General features: G+C 40.6%; 1 protein-coding gene across 7 annotated transcripts in view; it reads right to left on the minus strand.

Annotated features, from left to right (window-relative positions):
* Positions 1-22,168, minus strand: part of RAPGEF4 (Rap guanine nucleotide exchange factor 4) — a 151,588-nt gene that overhangs the window by 5,784 nt on the left and 123,636 nt on the right. For 6 of the 7 annotated variants that reach the window (XM_021399330.1, XM_021399333.1, XM_021399331.1 and 3 more), the window contains 9 exons: positions 21,889-21,967; positions 20,014-20,160; positions 18,732-18,829; positions 13,844-13,969; positions 13,185-13,363; positions 8,558-8,648; positions 6,339-6,389; positions 5,636-5,723; positions 5,232-5,296 (listed from right to left, as the gene is read on the minus strand). In XM_021399330.1, coding sequence (XP_021255005.1) covers positions 5,232-5,296; positions 5,636-5,723; positions 6,339-6,389; positions 8,558-8,648; positions 13,185-13,363; positions 13,844-13,969; positions 18,732-18,829; positions 20,014-20,160; positions 21,889-21,967 — 924 coding nt within the window. Of the gene's footprint in view, positions 1-5,231; positions 5,297-5,635; positions 5,724-6,338; positions 6,390-8,557; positions 8,649-10,648; positions 13,364-13,843; positions 13,970-18,731; positions 18,830-20,013; positions 20,161-21,888; positions 21,968-22,168 lie in introns of those variants that run through there. The other variant, XR_002439452.1, reaches the window with a different exon arrangement.

Here is a 22,168-nt window from a genome sequence, read left to right on the forward strand (position 1 = left end):
AGCTCCATTTTTTTTCTCCAAGCAGAGGATTACCTCTAGTCAATGGCTGCAAAAATTAACCTCTGTTTACTCGCTGTGCTAAGAAAGACCATTATCAAAAAGCTGTACAAGCCTAAATAAGTATCTTTCTGAAATAAACCAACTGCATAATATAACAAGCAACTGCAACTACCAGCATGCTATATATACACAATATCCTTTCAAGTTTTATGCAGTCTGGAATAGTGGCAGCAGGCCAGCACATTATCTTCTAATCCATTCCAAACCTAGGTTTTTAAATGTTATACATATTCATATATGCCATAGAAAACTAGTAAGGGCTTTAGTCACACACTTTTTGCATAATCTTTATGTTCCAAAAATGAAAGAATGTTTGCCCTTTTTTGCATAAGGATCAGAGTGTGAATTCCCTTTTGTTCATCTCCACAAAACCCGAAAACCAATATGCACAGATTCTCTAATCCTCATTTCACACCTGAAGGGTGAAGAAGTTTGACAAAAAGAAGAATCAGTGACCAGCATCATGGCACTGTCTTGTGCTGTCATGGCAGGTCAGCAGTTTCAGAGCTCTTTTGTGACTTCTGCTCCCTCTACAGGTGCCATTTCTGAGATGCTGCAGAGTCACGCCACATGGAGATTGTGCCAGGGAAAGTTCAGGCAGTCTGATGATTTGAGAAATGGCATCAATAAAGTTCCCAAATAACAGTATCTTCCCTCTCTCTATGAATACAAAATTCAGTAGTGGCAGTTAGAGTGCAGGATTGTACAACCAAGATGGGGAAAAAAAAATGCAAGTTAAGTATGTAGTCAAGAAGAAAATAAAGAAAAATTGTATGAAGTTTTGCCTGCTCCTTAAGGAGAGTCATGCCCTTTAACTTCCTCACCTTCCTCTCCCTTTTTTCCCTGGAAAAACATTATCTTAGTAAAAGGCCTTTATTTTTTTCCTAAATATAAATTGTTATAAAAGCAGTGTGACGTATATGTAATACGTTACCATGTACACATTATTGCCTTATGGATTGCAGGTTGTCCCATATGTGACATTATGCAGTTTATAGGAACTAATACAACTGACAGCTTTTGGGGGTGGGGTTCTTCTTCACCTGAAAAGAGGATCATTAATGGAGCTAAAAGACAAATGTGTATTCCAGATCACAAATTGTTTGTTATCTACAGATATCTTTTATCATACTTTCACCTGCTTGCAGATCTCAAAATACCCTCAACCTGCCAAACTACAACTGCAGCATTCAGAAGACTTTACAAGCCTATTCATTCCTCAGTCCTCTACGACAATTACTTTTTCAGTGTACGGATATGGGTCTTATAAAGCACCACTTATAACTAACAGCTACTACCAAGTCATTAGTGGAGAAAAGATGCAGGTAATTTTTACCATACAAGGTCAAAGAGAAAATAGAAGGCACATCTGAGCAATGCTATGGTGGAAACAGCTTGTCTCTATCAGCTCTTTACAGTGAGATAAGGAGAACTTCAATATTGCTCTAAAATGATGTTTTTTTTGGTACTGAAGACAAACCTTTTACAAAACACTTATACTACTAATAACAGTAATTTATTCTGTCTACTTACTTACAAAAGTGTAAGTAACATGCTTCAGGCTGGATTTTAAGGGCAAATTCTCATTTCTTCCATCTCCCTGCCTCCTTGCTTCATGCAACGAAGTGGCATAGTAAAAAGCATAGCAAATACAAAGCGTGTATGTATTTCTAACACATTAAATATTGCTTGCCCATATCACGTGTACGTATTTCTAACACATTAAATATTGCTTGCCCACATCACATACAGACTACATGAGTCAGCTTACAAATTTCCCTGTTTGCACATAGCTGTAGCTCTATCACACATGGCATTCTCTTCCCTGGTTTGCCTTCCCTACCTCCTGTTCCTCACAGCCTCCCCCAGTTAAGAGACTTCCACGGAGATCAGGAGATTGGGAAGGGGAAGAAGGAGCAGGCAGTTACAAAGATAGGAGCAGGTAAAACTCAGTGATGCTCTGTGGAGCAACGTCCCCTCAATGCTGCCAATACCACAGTTCTGCCACTGCACCTCTGAAAAGACTGATTTGCAGAGAAGTGCACCAGAAAAAAATTGGACTTGGTTCCTTTCTCTTTTAGCCTGACTTTCTGAAAACAAACAAACGAACTAGGCTAATGTGTTTAACATCAGTCTGTTTTCCTTTTCTTCTCTGAATAATTTTGTCAAATTTGAAAAAAAAGCCCAAAGTTTCAATCATAAGGAAGTTCCCACCAATTTTCTGTGAAAATACGTAGCTGTGGGGAAGTATCACATAAGTGGCCTCTCCTGTCTCCTTTAGGGAAAAGGCTGTAAGTTCCTACGTTATGACAAAAGCCTATTCATGCAGAATTCCCCAGCCATGAAGAAAGCACCCAAGCCCCAGCCACAAGGAAAGCTCCAAGCAGAGCTCAGGCATCCATGGTACAAAAACTGAGGAAACCAGACCTCACAGTTTCTGGCACTCATGAAACTCCTGGCTCAGACACTGCCTGACAGCTCCTGAGTATTTCAAGATGCATCATTTAATATAAACAACAGCAGGAACATCTGGAAACATAAAAGATTTGAAGGAAGCTTCAGTTTCAGCTGAAGGATACCACCAGATCAAACTTCTACTTTTGGCTGCCAGTTACAGGAATAAAGTTGTTAGCAGTACATCAGCTGTCGGGATCAGAGCTCTGTGGTGAGAATGTAGACACAGTGCCAGCGGCTGTTCTCAGTTTCATCACCGTGCTTACACAAGAGATGGAGGGACCCATCTCCTACAGCGGAAAATGGCACCACCAGTAGGAGCTACCTGGACATTTTTATTCATAAATTTAAGCAAGCTTCAAAGTTAGGATCAAGAGAAATCATTTTGCAAAGAATGAAGATGTTTTAGATGGAGCAGTAATAGAATGGTTCCTAGCAATATTTAGAGATATCTCCATTTGTAACAGAATAGCATGCAGTAGAATAAACAGGCAGAAATGACAAACAGCAGGTCATGATTCCTGTGATGAAATCTGGTTTCTACTTTTCTCCTGAAAAGGGCAGAATAACATCACAGAACTACTTTGAGTTTATACTTGTTACAGAGAGCACAATTTATCTGAGAGTTATCTGGCTGAATGGTCCTGTCCTCACTAGTTAATATCTGGCAATTATTTGTGGATATGACCGTTGTAAGCTTAACGCAAGTAGGCGGTAGCGACTGAGTTTTAACAGTAGGTTTTTCTTTGCTTGACCTGACGGCACACACAACAATCTAAAAACTGCCAGGTTCACATTAGGATTTGAATGAGTTATGTTAGTGGAATCTGAATACATGCTGTTTTGAAGAGCTAAGTGTTGAGAGAAGCGGTAGACACATGCAGAATAGTCAGTGAAGAGCATTAAAAACGCAGAAGATACACCTGTAGTAAGGCCTGGAGAAAAGAGCCTTTAGGTAGAGTACTAACTAAAGAAAGGCTTAAAGTTCTGAGCAAGAACAACATTTCCTTGTCCTCTTGTGTGGAGGAACATGAGATATTTTGATTCTTTGAAAAATAAATAGCATCAAAAATAAAACAATTGAACTTTGGTTTCCTCTCCTAAATGAAATAGTTGAAGCTCAGATTACTAATCAAAACAGGTAATACTACATTCATGCAGAATAAAAATTTTGTTCCAAACCTTTGGGTGCTACTAGTAAAACCATGTTCTGGTTTGTTTCTGGTTCTACTTTGAAGATAAAGGTATGTGCAGATATGGGTGAAAAAGGCAGATCTGCAGCAGCCTACGTATAGGTCAGTTTAAGCTTATAAATTTCACTCTTGGCCATGGGACATGTAAGTAGGCCAAGCGAGGTAGAGAACCAGTGACTTAGATGGTTGTAACAATACAGTTGCCATCCCCATAGTTTGGCAGTGCTCTAGGCAAGTCTGAGATCCCTTTGTATTACCACAAAAAACTTATCATCTACACTTATTTATATTTATCTATCTAACTAGAATAGGCAGTCTAGGAAAAAGTCATTTTCCCCAGGCAGAAAGCACAAGGGCTTAGGAAGGAATTGTTAACAGAGTCTGCATATGCAATTACATATTTCATTACTGAAAAGTGAGGTCAGGCCCTTACGCAGGCATTAGTACTACCACTTACACATATGAGAGTCTCAGCTAAGAAGAATGGTATTTCCACCCTAGGACCGTTCTGGAACTAGAGAGTAAAATCTTACGAGAAGAATTTACTCACTGATAATCACTTTTCTATCAAACTGTCTAAAGAGCTGAAAGTTCTCATTTTTTTCCCTTCAGAAAAAGATCACAGCTCAAGACAAGCTCCTCTGGAGTGCAGTGGATGTGGTTACTGTAGTACTAAGAACAAGCAGACACAGGTGCCACAGTAGATACAGTCTAGCACTGCTGAATGGAGTTTAACTGCAGACACAGAAAGTCAAGGCTTGGTTTTGCAGTGTGGCTGCTCATAGCTGAGAATGGCTAACCCTAGGACTCAGATCTATGTGCCATTAATCACATTAATTAAGAATGTGGCCTTAGCATCCAAGAAAATTTCTTGTCACTACTGAGAAACTTGAGTTTCAGTCAAGACCTCTCCTATGGGAAATTGCCTGCCTGCAGTTTTTGACAGTGGTGTTCGAAATGATGAGAGCTTGAGCGCAGAATTTAAAATAAATAAAATTTGAGCATAATCAAACCTACTGCCGCTGATCTCTTTCCAATATGAAAGCCAACAAGTCATAGAAGACTCTTTCCACGTGTTAAAGTGAAAATAAGATGTGCATGTTCTGTATTGAAGCTCCTTTCACTCTCTGAGGAGCAGTGCAGACCTGCCCCAGCCTGAGGCAGTTCAGTCCTGTTTGAAGGAACAGCAGTTAAATCACAGCGTGGTCTCAAACTGGCTGTTAAAAGCCGTGTCTAACAGCTCTGCTTCCTGTCACTGCTGCTGCCTCTCCTAGGAAACATTTTGGCTGTGCATGGCTCAGTGGGCAGTTTCTTTCCTACCTCCATGAGGTTTTCCAGAAACCCAGAGGGCCCAGGCTCTGTGAACAATGCAGACCATTGCTGCCAGCTCTAGGTGCTGCCTTCACTTTGTCTGGCCCTAGAAGTCACGGCTGCGAAATTCACTCTTGAAGAGATGAATAAGAAGCTTTCTTTTTTTTTTTTAATTTTCATTCCACAACATCATTTCATAAGTGTAATACATACCATTTTTTCGAAGTTTACTAGATTGTCAGTGAATGTCTTATTTCCCTCATGAGTAAACGTCATGTCTGTATGGGAATAAACGACACATTAAAGCCCATAACCCAATCACGGCATACAAAACAACAGAACATTTTATCTAATCCTTACAACAATCAAAGCAGCTATAAAAGTAAAACATTTAGGCTTTCATTTACAGCATTTCTGAGACTAGTAAAATTGAGGTATAATATTCAGATGCACCAAAGCGGTTTTTCTTGACTCTGTGTCACACTTTTTATAATGGAAAAAGATCATACCCCACACTGAGATTGATTTTTGCTTTTTCTTGCTGCTTTTTACTCTGACTCTTCAAATATTTGACAAATAGCTTTCAAGTTAATAATTCTGGCAGCACACAAGCTTACCTTTTATAAGTAGAGGCATGAAAGGAATTATTGGAGGATCCAATTTAGCTACAGTTAGTCTGTAGGCCCTATGGTTTCTTGATGGATCCTTAAGAAAAAAATCAAAAAAATTAGTAATATGTATTATTACATGTATTAAGACACTGTATGCACTCATTTAGATGCCATGACATTTATCAAAATCATAATTTTCTCTTGTGGCTTTAGAAGTGCATCTGCAAGCTAAGCCTTTTCTCATTTTCCCATTCCGTTTGCACACTGAACACAAACATTTTTCATGCCAAATAGCAAGGTAAGACGCGATTACAAAAAAATTGTTTATGAAAGGACCAAACATTTTACCTCCTTCTTTGCAGCTGCAGAGCCAGTACTGCATATGCCGTAACGCTAAAATGTATTGCCTGGAAAAATCCAGGTTGTAAAATATGATTTCCCATATGTACTATCGGAAAACATGCGATAAAGCTTTTCTGAGTTTCCCAGATTAACTTTGAGTGATACATACGTTCTCTCAGAGTAGGTTCCTAAGAGTATAATTTATTAGTCATACATACTTGTTTTAGCAGCTCTAAAATGGGATCATAAACTTCTTAAAGTCAAACAAGGACATATAAAATGTTCTGAATCAAGGAATTCAAATCAGTTACTCAGAAACTGAATTAGCTCAGATTGTGCACAGAATAGGGGATCTATTGCTATTCACCATTAAGCTTTCAAATTCTGCATAGATCTTCTTGAACTTGCTTGGAAGTTTCTGTTAATAAAAACAAAAATAGCAAACCTTAATTAAATCCAATTTGTGCAGTAATTTTACTGTAAATGCTAGTTCCTTCTACAACGCCCTAAGTCAGGAAAGTGCTCTTTTTGCCAGATATTTCTAACAATGTGCTAATCTAAAATACAACATGTCTCCTAGCAACCAGATTATAAATAGAGACGGGACCAGCCATGAAACCTGCATCCTGATCTAAATCCCAACTTGAATTTACTCCTATGGGATGTTTAGATTGAGATTTTCGTTTGGTTTACACTGCAATCACTGAATTCAGAATGGAAGTGAAAGTTCCAGTGAGTGGCTTCAGGACACTCCCCAGTATAGTCTATCTCAAAATGTAAATTAAACACAGCTTGCGAAGGGGTGGCTCGGCTTCATTATTCATACCTACAAGGAACCACCCTCGCAACATTCAAGTCCTTTCCTAGGCATTTCCAGAAGCTTTTCTGGTCATGACAATATATGAGCATTCTCGATCTGCCCAGCAGCCTCTTGTGCTTTCTAGAGTATAAGTTAATGAATAGATTTTAGCCCGCAGTACCTCCACCAGTAAATATGGCCAGTTAGTTGCACAGTAAATAGGATGAAATGGGCGACACTGAATATTTTTCCCTCTCATACTATTTTAGACGTATTAAATGATATTCTACTATAAAGACAATAAGATGTGTTATAAATTGTTCAGAGATCAGAGCAACTTTTTATGCACACTCGGAAGATGTCAGCTTTCTTGTTTTGATAAGAAATTTCAATAAATTTGCTGCTTAAACTAATATTGGCAGCGAGCAACATTACAAATTAAGAGACTTTATAGTGCAGAGATGATTTTTTTCAATACTTTCTACATTTGGAGCGTGTGCCCTAGCAAGATATTTACAGTGTGCCACAGCAAGGGCCTAATTTTTAATGATGTGTGTGAACAACTGTCTGCCTAGTTTGCATATGCATGCAGATTAGGTATTTGTGAAATAAGTGCTATAATTGGACACTTTGCACCTGCAAATAGCTAATTTGTGCATGCAACTAATGTAAATCTATGACAATACAGCAAAAATCAGGTCTTTAAATGCTTGTTTTTTAGCATAGTCTTTACATATATAAGGTTTAAAAATCAAGGTGCAGAGATTCTCCTGACAAACTGACTGCCTGCTCTGCAGAAGCAGTGTGATAACATTTCCTGAGCTCAGGTTCGCTAACACTAACAGATGACGTGTCGCCCACAGCTCAGACCCTGCGTCCGCTTCAGACTGCTGAATGTAGTACATACTTCCAGTTACCTCTTCCGTCTTCATACAGTGTCTGTACTGCCGTAGCTCTCCCAACTATTCCTCTCTCTACCCACAAATGAAAGGTCATTGTTTTGTGAAACTGATCTGCAAATCTGATTTCAGCGCTGATTGTATATACTACTTGCAACATGTACTACTGAAGATAGGGCTGGTGCCTTCTCAGATGTCTTAGTCTAAACTCCAATTTCAGACCACTTTTTTAGGTCTCAGTTCTCATCATGCCAACTATTTCCATTTCTAATGAAGGGAATACACGCACATTGAAATCTGCACTGCTTTCGATAACCAGAATGTTCTTAGTGGTTATGCATGTTTACTGCCTCATCCGACTGGACACTGCACCCTTTCTGTACACTCACAAAGAAAAGAACAAAGCCACAGAAACAAGTGGAAGCTCTGAGAGTGAAGACCAAATTGACAGTGATCAAGGGAACACATACCAGAGAGGAAAACAGAACCCATATGTTACTAGGGTAACAGAGTCCACATAGAGATCAGAAAATAATATGTACAAATAGAGAATGGATTTTAGAGAAAAATGTGTGAGTGATCTCAACAAATGACTAGTGAAGTCAGCGAGGGGATGGGCTGATGTAAGAGGCTACCTTGCTTATCCTGTTGGGCAATTTAGTTAATAAAGCTGGTGCTTCACGCCTGTTAACTGCTTGTGAGTACTGAGCACACCTATGGGTATACTGCCTTACCAATACAAATTATCACCCTAAACTAAAGGCTTCTGCTCAGGACCTGAATTATTAGATCTAGTATTTCCAGTAATAAAGGCCTAACATGTTTTTGCTATCTAAAAGCAGAAATACCAGTCAAACTTCTTGGAACTGGGCTGTAGCTAGAACTTACCTCCCATGTCAATGAAAGACGGCTCACGGCAACATTACTCAGTCCCATAATAATAGCGAAAAAGGAATTCAGATTTTTGTATTCTTTACAGCTGAAACACAAAGTTTTAAGTTGTAAGCATCAGTGAGAGCAGAAGTACACAAGACAACCTGAAGGGAGCTGAGCCCAGGCACCCAACATAAATCTGACTGGAGCCTTGCAGCCTTGGCCAGCAACACACCACTACTCCACTGGGGGAGTAATTCACCACACTGTGAGGCTTCATTCCCCTCTCTCCTAAAACAACCTCCTGCTCCTACTTCACTGGGTGCCAGCATCTGCAAGGACATTAAAGGAGTCTTTAAAGTTCCTTCCCACCCTGAAGGGTAGTACCGGATCTGGGTTCAACTCAGACCCCAGAAATACCAGTGGAAGCAACTGCCTTACAATCCCGTTTGCTGAAGAACTTGCTGACAGCTTCTGAAAACAGCTACTGAATGCTGGAGCCTGTCCCTAGAAGATCTTCATTGCAGTTTACAAGGGCACTCAGTCTTTTTAAAGAGAAGACCAGCTGTCTAGAGATGCCTGTGTGTCAATGATTTCTTACTGTGTATGGCTTCTAAGTAGTACTCGTGTTTTCTGGAACTTTTGAGGATGCTTCAAGCAAAGAACTACCATTTGCTGCCAACATCATTAAGGAGGTCCGGGGCAGGAGGAGCTCTAGGTCAACCTTTATCCCTAATGCAATAGAGAATTGTTGTTACCAATCAGAAAAGCTGGAAAATGTAACTATTATCAAAGATTCAGTACACCATATGCAGGAGTAGGCGCAGTCAAGCTCTGACTGGAGCAGCTCATACAGCACCTTGGCTGTGACTGCAGTGCATGGCTCATTTACTCAACAGAGAAGGAAGACAGAGAATAAAGCCACGCAAATGTGTGTCTTGCAAGGTTCCTGCAAATAATTTGCTGTTTTTCACAACTAATTCCCAAAATCTGACTTCAGAATCTCAGTCTCTGCTTCTTTTGCTGTTTTCCAAGAAAGTTTCCACAAGATTTAAACTACATTTCTCAGATGGTTTGAGAATTTTAATTAATTTCTCATGCTCTTAGCTCCTCTGAGGCATCCTCAGCTCCACATAAAATTAGTACAATCATCATATGCTACTGTCTGATTCTGATGTCTGCCACATCAGCTTATTTTTGTGCTGCTCTTTCTGTCCCTCTGTCTCACCAGACTCGGTGTATTGAGGAGCTGAGTCTTTTAGATCTGGGCCTCACCTGTGTCTGCCCTGTGTGAACACTGAGCATATGAAAAAATCTCTCCCCACCTGATGGTCTGCCTGTTGGAGACTGCTGCACCCTCTGATCTTCTGGCAGAGCTGCTCATACAAATTCTCCCACATCAGATTAGGGCCAGCAAGCAAGGTTAGTGAAGACAAGCTGAAATGCTAAAGCTACTCTAACTTATTCTGACTGGAGCAGGTTGGGGAGTGCCTTCTTAGTGGATCTGAGGGGAAATAAGGATGAAAAGCAACCAGTATAGGTTGTTGGTGATAAGCTCTTCCCTGAGCACAACTAAATCCAGAAAAGGAGATCTGTCCACAGTTTGCAACACTAAGAATAAATTCTGGCATGCTAAAATAACCAGTAGCACACATCAGCAGTGCTCAAATGCAGGTAGCTGCAAATCTATCTGCAATATGTAATTTGAATTTATCTTTCATTTTAAAAAAGGAAAAGTTTGCTAAATATCCTGTTAAGCAATGCCATTTGACTAAGTCCCTGTTAGAATTGGTTTAAGGTTCCATATACCAAATGTTCTGTAAACTCTGCAGGCTCTACACTGAATAGCTCAGTTCCAAATAGAGGAACATTGTAATGAGAAACAGTGCAGCGTGGCTCCACTGGCAGCAGTGCATATGTTCTGCCTGCAAAATGTCAGGAAGTGGATTCTCCAAAGCACCACGGTGTGTTTGGAGCAGAGGTCCCTCAGCCTCCCAGAAAGGACTGTACAGGAGACATCTTCTAGTTACCACAAATTGTCATCATGTATATAAACATGCACTCTCATCTCCAACACAAACATGGTTAAAATCTGTCAGTACTTACACAAGCAGATTCATCTTGGCATTTTCTCTGCACACACACATACTCTTCAAAAATTTCTTAGAGGCTCCTTGGGCTTATAAAACATGCATGTGTATGGAAAGAACAATTTTCAAAACCTAAGTGAAAGTGTCTGAGTGTAGTGATGCACAGGAAGGTTTCTAAATAGCCTGTGGGTGTATCTGCAAACAGGAAATACATACAGTGTCTGTGGCTATCCATAAAAGTATGTGCAAGTACTTACTAGAAGGCCTTTTGAATGCAATTACTGTGGGAAGAACTCACTACAGGAAACATAGTGTGCTTCTTCTCATTGTTTCAAAGGTTGATCCTACAATGGCTGGAGGAAAGAGATGAACCTGGTAACCTCCACATCCTTTCCCAGCAGATGCAAAGGCAACAACAGCTCCTGGAACTGACAGCACATGTGCACAGCACTGGGAGCCAGTGCTTGGCCTCAGGCAGCACACAGCACAGGGTACGCTGGCGGCGATGGCAGAGCGATGTGCCTCCTGCAATGGTATCTGAGCCCCGTCACAGAATTCAAACAGGGCTCTCAACAACTGCTACCTTTGAAAACTGGTACGTGCAAGGCATCTTGTTACCACCAGCCATGCGAGATTAATTGTGCAGCGCTGAGCTGCACCAAGCACTTTTCTAATAAGCCTTGTAGTTCCAGGTAGGGTAAAGGTCTCAAGGGTCTTCACAAACAAAACCTCCTCACTGATCTTGCCTGGAGGAGGCCTGGGCCTGAGCTGTTGATCCAGTTCCTTGGCTTTCTCTCCCCATAGACTCGGGTGCAGGGTTTGTTTTAGGCATGCTATAGCACCTGTTACTACAGCAGCCCTGCGCTGAGGGCAGGAGCCTAGAAGAACTTCCTAGAAGAACTTGCCTTTCCCACTCTGCAATCAGACCTGCCTGCTCTGTCTGTGCTTAGGGAGATCTTGTGCTTTGGCTTTCTCTGCATCTGGGAGACAAAGAGGACTCGGCAGAGCAAGCTGCTTTTAGCTATTTATTTTTAGCATTGTAGTGATACCAGAAACATGGAAGTAAACAGGAGGTTGTCAAGCTGTTGTAAATAGCATAGGGCTAAACCCATGACGCTGAGGGACTCACTGGCTAGGGCGGCTTATTAAGGAGATATTTAGCTGTATTTTTAAGGTACTTGATTTCAAGAGTTTATGGAAATGACTATTGTATCTCAATTTCCCATATTTCAACATTTCCCTGCTACATGCCTCTGAGCTCAGCAAAGGCCCCAGCTCCCTGTGCTGTGCTGTGCGCGGCTGCCACTGCCCTCTCCCGGCCGTGAGATCACGGAATATGCAGCACACTTATTTTTAGAAACTAAAGAGGTGAATGCTGTTCACTGTTCTGTATAGAAACCCGATCCTGCATGCGCACTATCAGATTTTGAAAATCTTCAGCTTCATTGAACCCCGAGCCACCCGAGGGCCCGAAGCAGTTCCCAAGCAGGAAGCGGCACTTGGGAGCAGGGCCCAGCCCACAGCAGAGAGGAATGCTGGGGCATAGTTTTGATGTGAACACTGATTTCAGCCATGTGGAATCACAAACTGGGAGGAAGGAGACATCACAGCTGTACTAGTAATCTCTTCCTTCACACAACTTCACCAAGCAGTGCAACAAATGTTAAAATTCACTGTTTAACTGCAAATAAGGACTGCTTTGTTCTGTAAGACTGCTTAAAGATCTCTACTCACAACACCCAAAATCTGAGACAAACACTAAGAACAGCAGTTCCTCACTGTATGCCTCAGCGAACTGTTGGTTCAGACAATGAGTGACAGGTGATAAGTGCAATAAACACACTGCAAAATGGAAAGGAAGGAAGAAGGAAACAGCGATAAAAAACTGCAGCCATGCGGGGCAGGGGCATGCCCTGCTCCCTCCGAAGCATCCGCCCCTCAGGTCCTTGTTCTTGGCTTCCATGGATGGCAAGGAGCTGAGGCCTAACTCTTTAACACCAAGGCTCCAAAGAGCTTCAGTTCTAATGTGAATAAAAGAAGAGAGCAAAGATTGCCTGCTATCCAACCTCAAACTCAGAAGGTAGTAAGGGATAAAGGATATTCATATTGTTGAGCTTTTAAACACAAGTATTAGGAAATGGTCACAAGCAGACTGAAGGAAACACAAGCCTCACCATCTCAATACCACATCTTTTGTTAAAATTTGTTAATTCAATATTAGTTTTCACTGATGTGTGCAAGGGTATATGAAGGATTCTCTTAGTGAGCTAAAATATATTTACTCACAGATTTGATGTGAAAGCATATCCCTAAAAGTCCAGAGATGTTCAGAAATTAAGGATCAATGAAGAGTAAGACAGGAAAGAAGAATATGTATTAACAAGCTTCTAAACTGCACTGTAAGGAAATGGACAGAATTACTGAATAAAAAACATTTAAACCTCTAATTGTGTGACTTCTTGAAAACAAAAACAAACAAACAAAAAAGGACAATAACAACAAATTTACTATATTCAGCCTCATTTCCAGCTCATAGATGATTGTATACTTACTGGGCAGCTATCTTAATGTATTTCTTCAATAGCTGCACACGCTTGCTGAGTTGAGAGCAAAGACAAATCTCAGTGACCACCCAGAACTGAATTTCATTAAATCTTCTTAAAAATAAATCCAGATTTGCTGTGGTCTTTTTAAAATTGTGCCTTCCAAAGGTGTGATAGATCAATTCCAGCTAGGAAAAACAAAAAAGTTTGGAATTAATTTTTTTTCTAGAAGTCTTATACTTCAGACAGCGGAAAGGAGGTAAGAACAATAACCAGTTAAGTATTCGCTTCCTACACTGGCCTGAAACTCGCTCTGCAGTTTACATTTATTGTTGTACCGATGACAAGATTTTAGGTTGCAAATCCAACAGTCAATAGCTGAGGCATGCTAAAAGCATAACTACAGATTATGCATAAATAACTTAATATCTTGCATAAAATATACTTAAATAAACAGCATGCTTTTGTGAGAAGTTTTACAGAAAGGATGCAAAGACAAAACTAGAGAAAGAATGTCTCATACTTTCAAAACTTGTAGGCAGCCCTATTGCAGTATTTTTGAAAATCAAGATCAGAGATTTGCAAGTACTGAACATCCCTACTATACAACATACCAACTCAACATTTTCTAACAGATTCTAATCTGCTGAATAGATTGATCTTTATACCTCATGCACGCAGTTGAAGAGCTCCCAGTCATAAATTGTCATCTGATGTGCTAGGTCTTTGGAGCTCATCAGTTCAAACGTTCCGACTGTACCAGCTGAAGGTCCCTCTTGTTCTGGTAACGGCGCCTACAAATGGAAAAAAAAATATTTTAGAAATGCTAAATTACATGATTGGAACCTTTCTTCCATAACGTTTCTGATTTTTTTTCCATTGTGACCATTTTCCTGCACCTGCTTCTAATAGGAAAGCTGAAATTTGCTGTTTCCCACAGGCTGGCATTAGGAAAAGAGAAGTCCTACACAAAATCAGTATCCACTTTGCAGAGGATGCTGAGGGAAATTCTAAAATCTCTTCAGAGGTACTGTAAAGAAATAAGAGAGACTGTCCTCAGTATGTTATTCTTAGCATTGTTCTAAAATTTGAAGCCAGAAATAATACGCGTTGTGTACCTTAAGCACGCTTATTTGTTTAGGAGCAAAGGTCTGTCCACAAAGCTTTTGTTACCAATTTCCTCTTTCACATACACAGATAACTGGGTCACAAAGCACAAGCCAGATTTTGTAATTACTTTTTATAATTTTGTAAATTACTGATTCTAACATTGAGAATTATTACACTCACCATATTTCAGAAATCTGCAGTGATTGCAAGATCTTCTGTTCATTTATCAAACATGCCCCATACTTTCTTTTTGTCAGCACTGGGATGCACTATTAACTATTTGTGATCACAAAACTCCTCATTATACTAATGAAAACTATATACACGCAGTCTTATAAGAAAGAATTCGTTATACCATTCAAGTATAAAGTATTTCTGAAAGACACTTCCATACCATCCAATAAAAGAAATGTGATCTACAGTGTTGCAGAGATTGAAGAGATTTAAAACATGGCTTGAGATCAAGGCACACTTGAAATAACCTGCTGTATATATTAAGGTCAACACATTTGAGCCAGTCCTGACTGAACTCTAACAAACAATACTCTTGCGAGTTCAAATGCATTCTGAAATATCCTTTGGGAAAACATCAGCAAAGCTTCTTGCAAACCCACGTTTTAATTGTTTTGTTTCCAGGAGAGGGCAGCAGAGTTCACTCACAATTTTCTCAATGTCTTATAAGGTCTTTGTTAGTTAATTACAGAGCAGGGAATTGTCAACAGGCTCCTTCCTGAGTAACAACTGAATAGAGTCTGGAAGATTAACAGGACGTATTTACATACTGTAACACTAAAAATGAGCTTATTAAATCAACTGTCTTCTATAAAAGAATATTCTATTACCTGTAGAAAAGGACTGGCTGGATTAATACATCAACAATACACAAGATGCAGTTGCTTTATTTCTGTTTCAGTTCTTGCTATGGAAAACTTGTATTTCAAATACCATCATATACAAATATGATGGTATTTGAATATACATATAATTAAAAATAATTAAACTTACCCACAGACATTATTACCTTTAAAGCTCCATCTACAATTTTTTAAATAATGTATTTAAGTGTAACATTATCTAAAAAAAAAGGACAGCCATCAACCTTATAACAACACACAGATTCCTCAACCTGGGATTTGCACAAATGCAGAAGTTTCTTCAGCTGAAGCCAGAGAATGAATGAAAAATACATAGTTATGTGTAGAAAATCCTATTGTGTAGAAATTTGTGGAAAAAGACTTAGGGCTTTTTTTCCCCTTTTTGGAGACAAATGCAGTGCAGCTGTTACCATAACAAACAAGGCTAGGAAAGAAGCACTTAGATGTAAACCCATTGCATACTTGCAAATTTGTCTGACCCAGAACAATATTCACATGAGAACTGTCAAGTGCAATATGAATAAATGTACCCATATAGGCAGCATCAAGAAACTGGAATGTGAAAGGATTAAACTGGGAGGGAGGAAGGTCATAAGATTTTTTAAGTTGTTTATATCTCTTTGAAAAAATGCAGTTGATAAGGAGATGAATTCTGTTGTGCAGTGCTGAGAGCCTCTTAGAAGGCGCTAAGTGTTCACACTTAATTCCTATTGAAGCCTGTCCAATTGACAAAAACTAGCACAATGCGGACCTGTAGCTGCTCAGAGCTCATTGCAGCATTTTGAGTACTTAGAATTGTTTGAGTTGGAAGAGACCTTTAAAGGCATCTGGTCCAACTCCCCTGCAATGAACAGGGACACCTACAGCTCGATCAGGTTGCTCAGAGCCCTGTGCAGCCTGACCTTGAATGTCTGCAGGGATAGGGCATCCACCACCTTTCTGGGCAGCCTGTGCCAGTGCCTCACCTCCCTTATTGTAAAAACTTCTTCCTTATGTTCAAACTAAATCTCCCCTCTGTTAGTTTGAAGCCATTTCCTCTAGTCCTTTCACAACAGACCCTGATACAGAGTCTGTTCCCTTCTTTCTTACAACTCCCCTTTAGATACTGAAAAGCTGCTCTTAGGTCTCCCCAGAGCCTTCTCTTCTCCAGGCTGAACAGCCCCAGTTCTCTCAGCCTGTCCTCGTAGGGAAGGTGTTCCATCCCTGGGACCATTTTTGTGGACCTCCTCTGGACGTGCTCCAACAGGTCCATGTCTCTCCTGTACTGAGGATTCCACGTCTGGACACAGTACTCCAGGTGAGGTCTCACCAGCACAGAGCAGAGGGGCAGGATCACCTCCCTCACCCTGCTAGCCATGCTTCTTTTGATGCAGCCCAAGATATGGTTGGCTTTCTGGGCTGCAAGGGTACGTTGCTGACTCATGTCCAGCTTACCATCCACCAGAACCCCCAAGTCCTTTTTGGCAGGCCTGTGCTCTGTCCTTACACCCTCCAGCTTGTACTTTTAGTGGGGTTGCCATGACCTGGGTGCCACACCCTGCACTTGGATTTGTTGAACCTCATGAAGTTCTCCTGGGCCCTCTGCTCAAGTCTGTCTAGGTCTCTCTGAATGGCATCCCATCCCTCTGGTGCGCTGACCGCACCCCACAGCTTGGTGTCATCTGCAAATTTACTGAGGGTGCACTTGATCCCACTGTCAATGTCACTGATGAAGATGTTAAAGAGCACTGGTCCCAGTACTGACCGCTGAGGGACAATACTCATCACTGATCTCCATCCAGACATCGAGCTATTGACTACCACTCTCTGGGTATGATCTCGCAACCAGTTCCTTGCCCACTGAACAGTCCATCCATCAAATCCATATAATTCCAATTTGAAGAGAAGGATATTATGGGAGACCACGTCAAAGGCCTTACTGAAGTCCAGATAGATGACAACACTGTCTCCTCCCTTGTCCACTGATGCAGCTATGCCATCACAAAAAGTGACAAGATTGGTCAGGCAGGACCTCCCCTTGGTGAAACAATGCTGGTTATCCCATACCACCTCCCTCTCTTCCATGTACCTTAGCTTCCAGGAGGATCTGCTCCACGATCTTCCCTAGAACTGAGGTAAAGCTAACAGGTCGGTAGTTCCCTGGTCATCTTTTCTACCCTTCTTAAAAATAGGTGTGATATTGCCTTTTCCCAGTCACCAGGGACTTCAACTGACCATCATGACTATGTCAGCCAATTCCCCCAGGACTCTGGGATGCATCTCCTCCAGACCCATAGACTTATGGATATTTAGGTTCCTCAGGTGATCACAAACCTGATCTTCACTTACAGCAGGAGGGGCATCACTCTCCCAGTTCTCACCTCCTGAACCATCTGCTCGAGGGCTGTGTGCAGAGCAGTCACTAGTGAAGACTGAGGCAGAAAAGTTCTTCAGTACCTCAGCTCTCTCCTAGTTCATTGTTACTAGCATGCCTGTACTGCGCACTACTGGGGTATACCCTCCTGGATTTTCCATTTTCAGTTGATGCATCTGTAGAAACCTTGATCCAAGGTAGGTAGATAGCATAGGAGAATAGGCACAGAAAGCCACAACAATTTGCTGCCAAAGGTATGTCCGCACAGACATGCAAAGCCATATAAAAGTACTCAACATTGTACTAATGTAACCTCACTTTAGAGTAGCATGCCTCATATGGGTATCTATTTAGCGGGATTAATTAACCTTAAGGGAGCACCAGAATTTAATAAACTCAACAAGACATATTCCTGCATGGAACTACAGTATGCTGCATGCATATACCCTGGTTACTAAATTGAAAGCTGCAGCAAAGCACAGATTTTACCATATCTATAAAAGAAATCAGGCATACATAGTAAGTGGCTTGTTAAAAGCATACAGGAGGCTGAAACAAGGGTAGGAGTAACAGAGTTCATGCTGACATGACTTGGCAATGACATTTGTTTTTAATGAAATAAAAGGAACAAAAAGTACAGTCAAATCAAACCCTATAAAAGCAGACCCCATGGAGATTGTTAGAATAACTGCATAAACTGTAAGTACTTATGAGCAATTTTACCTCAGAAAAAAAGACCTTCTAGGAGGAATATGTTCTGTGATTCCAGTTAGAATCAGAGATTTTGACATAGTATTTACTGGGACTCAGAAAGAAAAGATTTTAAGGAATTTACAGTCAGAACCAAGTCTCCGTAACGCTGCAACTGCCAACATCTATCTTCTGTAATATATCCTTGTGGCCACGAGGAGGTAATTCTCTAATAAGGAATTACTGTTTGTCTTAGTGATAATATTGAGTTCTTCCTACATGCTCAGCATGACACAGAGAATACTGGAATCAAGTTCTGTCAGGTGGATCAAATGGATTTCTGCTCTAGTTTAGGAAATGATGACATGACTCCGTTTTCATTTCAGGGCTCGTCCCATAGTACTATTACAAGCCCTTCACTGTGAGTATTTCCAGTAGCTTCTACCTAAAGCACTGATAATACAAAAAATACCAAGCATTCAAATTAACTGAGGAGCTGAACTTTCTGAGCACTGCATACATACGTACCAGTGAATCAAACTGATCACGTGGGCAAGCGAAGAGCCGTCCATTAACACTGAGAGTTGTAAACACTGAAACATCATGAGGCTTGAGCACGACTTTTTCTGTAAACATGAAACAGAAGATTTTATTCAGTATTTGTAGTATTTACAGCAGCACTGACTCAATAGCTGCACAAATCAGCATTCTAGGAACAAATTTTACACAGTCAACCGATGTCCAGGATAGAAACAGATGGCAATAAGGTCCTCTTTGTTGAAGAAACACGACAAGCTCAGCCCACACCAGTCACATTCAGGACTGGCATCGAGAACTGGAATCTCAGCCTCAATCTGCACAGGCAGTTTAAGAAGCCTGCACTGCCATCTCTAGAAACTACTTGCAAAAATCTAGCCATCATTACAGACTCCTCATTCTTCTCTGAGCGTTAAGCATGTGGAGAGCTGTTCTTGCTAGAAATTTCCTCAGAAGACAACTGCATAAGAAGGTGATGAAATGTAACTGTATTCAAATCTCATTACAGCAGTTCTAAAAGAACAACACATCACAGGTAAAGAAAAGATAATGAGGTAACTTACAAAAATCTGTCAGAGAGAGAGAGATTTGGCTGTCAGCAAATCTGACAATAAAAATTGCTGCAACTGCAAAAACAAGAGCTGCCTGGTGTCAGTCCTCAGGAAGTGAATGCTTTTGGCAGGCATCACTGTCTGCAAAAATGCCTTCCGATACAGCTCTCATTAGCACTGTGTGTCCTCACAATCATACTCAACCAGAGCACTTCAGCAAGTCTAATTCTCCAGCAGAACCCACCTTGAGGTCACTCTCCATTTCTACAGCCTATAGTAGGTGGCTGAGTCCTGATGTTTTGCCAACGCTAGGTCAGGGGGCTTGGCACCAAGATGCTCAGTAGTGGTCAGAATGGCAGGGACCACTACGGGAATGACAGCACTGCAGCATTTTTTCTGTTACTGATTCTTACATCCAAACCGACATTATCCATGTTTACTTCATATTTCTGTTGTTAAAAAACCTGAAAGTCCTACACTGAAGGGAACTTGGAGTAGCCCTGTTCCATATCATGCAGATACACAAGCCGCTCATTTTCCCTGTATGCTATGTGAGCTCCAGTCTGTGCCTGCAGTGGGGAGAGGACTTGCCTCTGACACAGCTTGTACTAGCTGAACCTGTGCATGGTATGAAAGCCATGACTGAATTAGTCTTGCTTTTCAATCCCTCCTGACCTTCTGTTTCACTATGAGAAAGATTGAAGATAATGGAAATACAGTACCTCCTCCTGAACTCATCTTTACTATGATAAGGCCTTCTCCAGAACCCAGCTTATCTGCTACTGCGCTGATCACTTCCTTCACAGATGAAGACACAGGCACGCGGATAGTGGTATAGGTTTGGTCTATGCAGTACACCTTAAAAAGAACTAAAGAAGAAACATCCCATACTGTATAAAACTACTTTCACATCAGTAACCATTGCTCACAAATGAAAGAACAAAAGCAAAAATAAATCATTACTGTTTTGATAACTCCCCATTCCTCAAATGTTCTACAATTTCTAGTCTAGAAATCTTTGACTTCCCAGAGCTTTTAGTAAAACATGAAGAACTACTATTTTAGCACTGCTATGCTATTCATGGATGCCAATTTCATTTGGTATTTCATTATGTCCCAGATATTAAAATATTTTTTTAAAAAAACCTGCTTTCAGAAGTCAGAAAAACTGGCTGCAAACTCTCTTAATTACAGGAAAATACTTCTCATTTTACAAAATATGTTGGAAAATGAAGTTCTGGTTACAATCAGAACTAAAATTACCACAGTCATTTTTTTTACAGGCAAGCATGTAATTGCTGACTCAGGAATACTGTAACAATGAAGAATTCCCTAAAACTTGAGTGTACAGTACACATTGGCTCACACACTTATACATGAGCCCAAGTTTATGGCTGCCTAGGAATCAATGCGATAGTACATTAGCCTACAAAAAGCAAGGCAGCATGCAGTGACATGAATTTAAGACAGAAGAAGTTAGCAAAATAAGCTGTCAAGCCAAGCTAAGCAGTCTCTGGGGCTATGGTTGTCTACATTTCCAAGGTTCAGTATGCTGCTAGCACTAGAAATGAGAAAGGTGCAGTCATATGAAAGCAGCAGTTTATTCCTGTACATACAGACAGGAGAAGTAGTACTTTCAGGGCTGTAGCAACTGTTTTACTCTCTGTAGACCTAGAAGAAACACTGATATGAACAACAGGAACTGGATGCATGGCAGGATTTCTGCTGTTCATATACAGTTACCTTCTGCTTTTGGAATGCCGCTGGCTTTCTCAGACAAATGACTTTGCATTTTGTTCCCTTATTTTTACCATTGTGCAGTAGCAAGAGATATCCTTTAAGTTCAACCACTCTGAAGTAGAAGGTATCTTCTGTGATGAAGATGCACCAGAACCACTGAGGGATTGGCCCAGGCAGTTGCAAAGAAATCCCCACAGGTTTTAAGGAACGTATGTTTTGGTTTACAATGAACAGATCTCAGGATGTTGTTATATAGAAATGCTTTTTCCTGCCTGAAGTGAATGACAACATGAAAAGCCAGTACAACTGAAAATGGTAGTCTAACACACTGCTGTAAAATTTACCTTGATCTCTCCACAGAGTCAAACAATACCAATAGGCCAAAAGAGCAGATTCTGTTTTCTAGGCTGTGTGCCACACGGCAGAGCTCCAGGGCATGATTATCTGCTCCACTCACATCTCACAAAGGAGCATTTCTGGTGAAACAGCTGTACATATTAGCTCAAACTATACAGAAGAGAAAGATACTCAAACATGACCTTCAGCACCAAATATTTATTGCACTGACACTACCTGCATGGACACTGTCTATACTGGTTCTTGCCTGTTTTGTTCATTCCCTGTTTTAAAGGTTGCGACATTCTTTGTCTGAGGAAACACAGTGCTTCCTTCCCACAGATGGGAAAAGACCTGGAGTATTTCAAGGCAATGATAGAGACTGTCGGTTCAGAAAATGCAGTTTGCTTCAGGACAGGCTTCCAAACTGTTGGTACTTTTGTTTATTTTTAGACCCTTTGCTTTCAGAGACAATTGCAAATCCCAGTGGGTCAAGAAAACTCTTCAGAGAAGGAACTCACCTTCATCGCTGCCCCTGATAGGTTGGCGTTTCTGTGCTCTGTCATCACTTGTATTAAATAGCTGCAGAAGAACTTTGTGCTGAAAATTAATCACCAGGATTCACATTATGGCAAGAATAAACATTACAGGACAGATCTGAATTTAAAAAGTTCAATGGTAGGAAAAAGGGTAGCAATGCAAAATGTGACACAAAGTTAAAAGTTATTTCTGAATGTGTTGTTTTAATAAATCCAAAATTACTAAAGAGAAGGTGCTTACAAGTTTGCCGTGCTAAAGCTT

This window comes from Numida meleagris, chromosome 5, assembly GCF_002078875.1.
Source record: "Numida meleagris isolate 19003 breed g44 Domestic line chromosome 5, NumMel1.0, whole genome shotgun sequence".
Lineage (NCBI taxonomy): Eukaryota > Metazoa > Chordata > Aves > Galliformes > Numididae > Numida > Numida meleagris.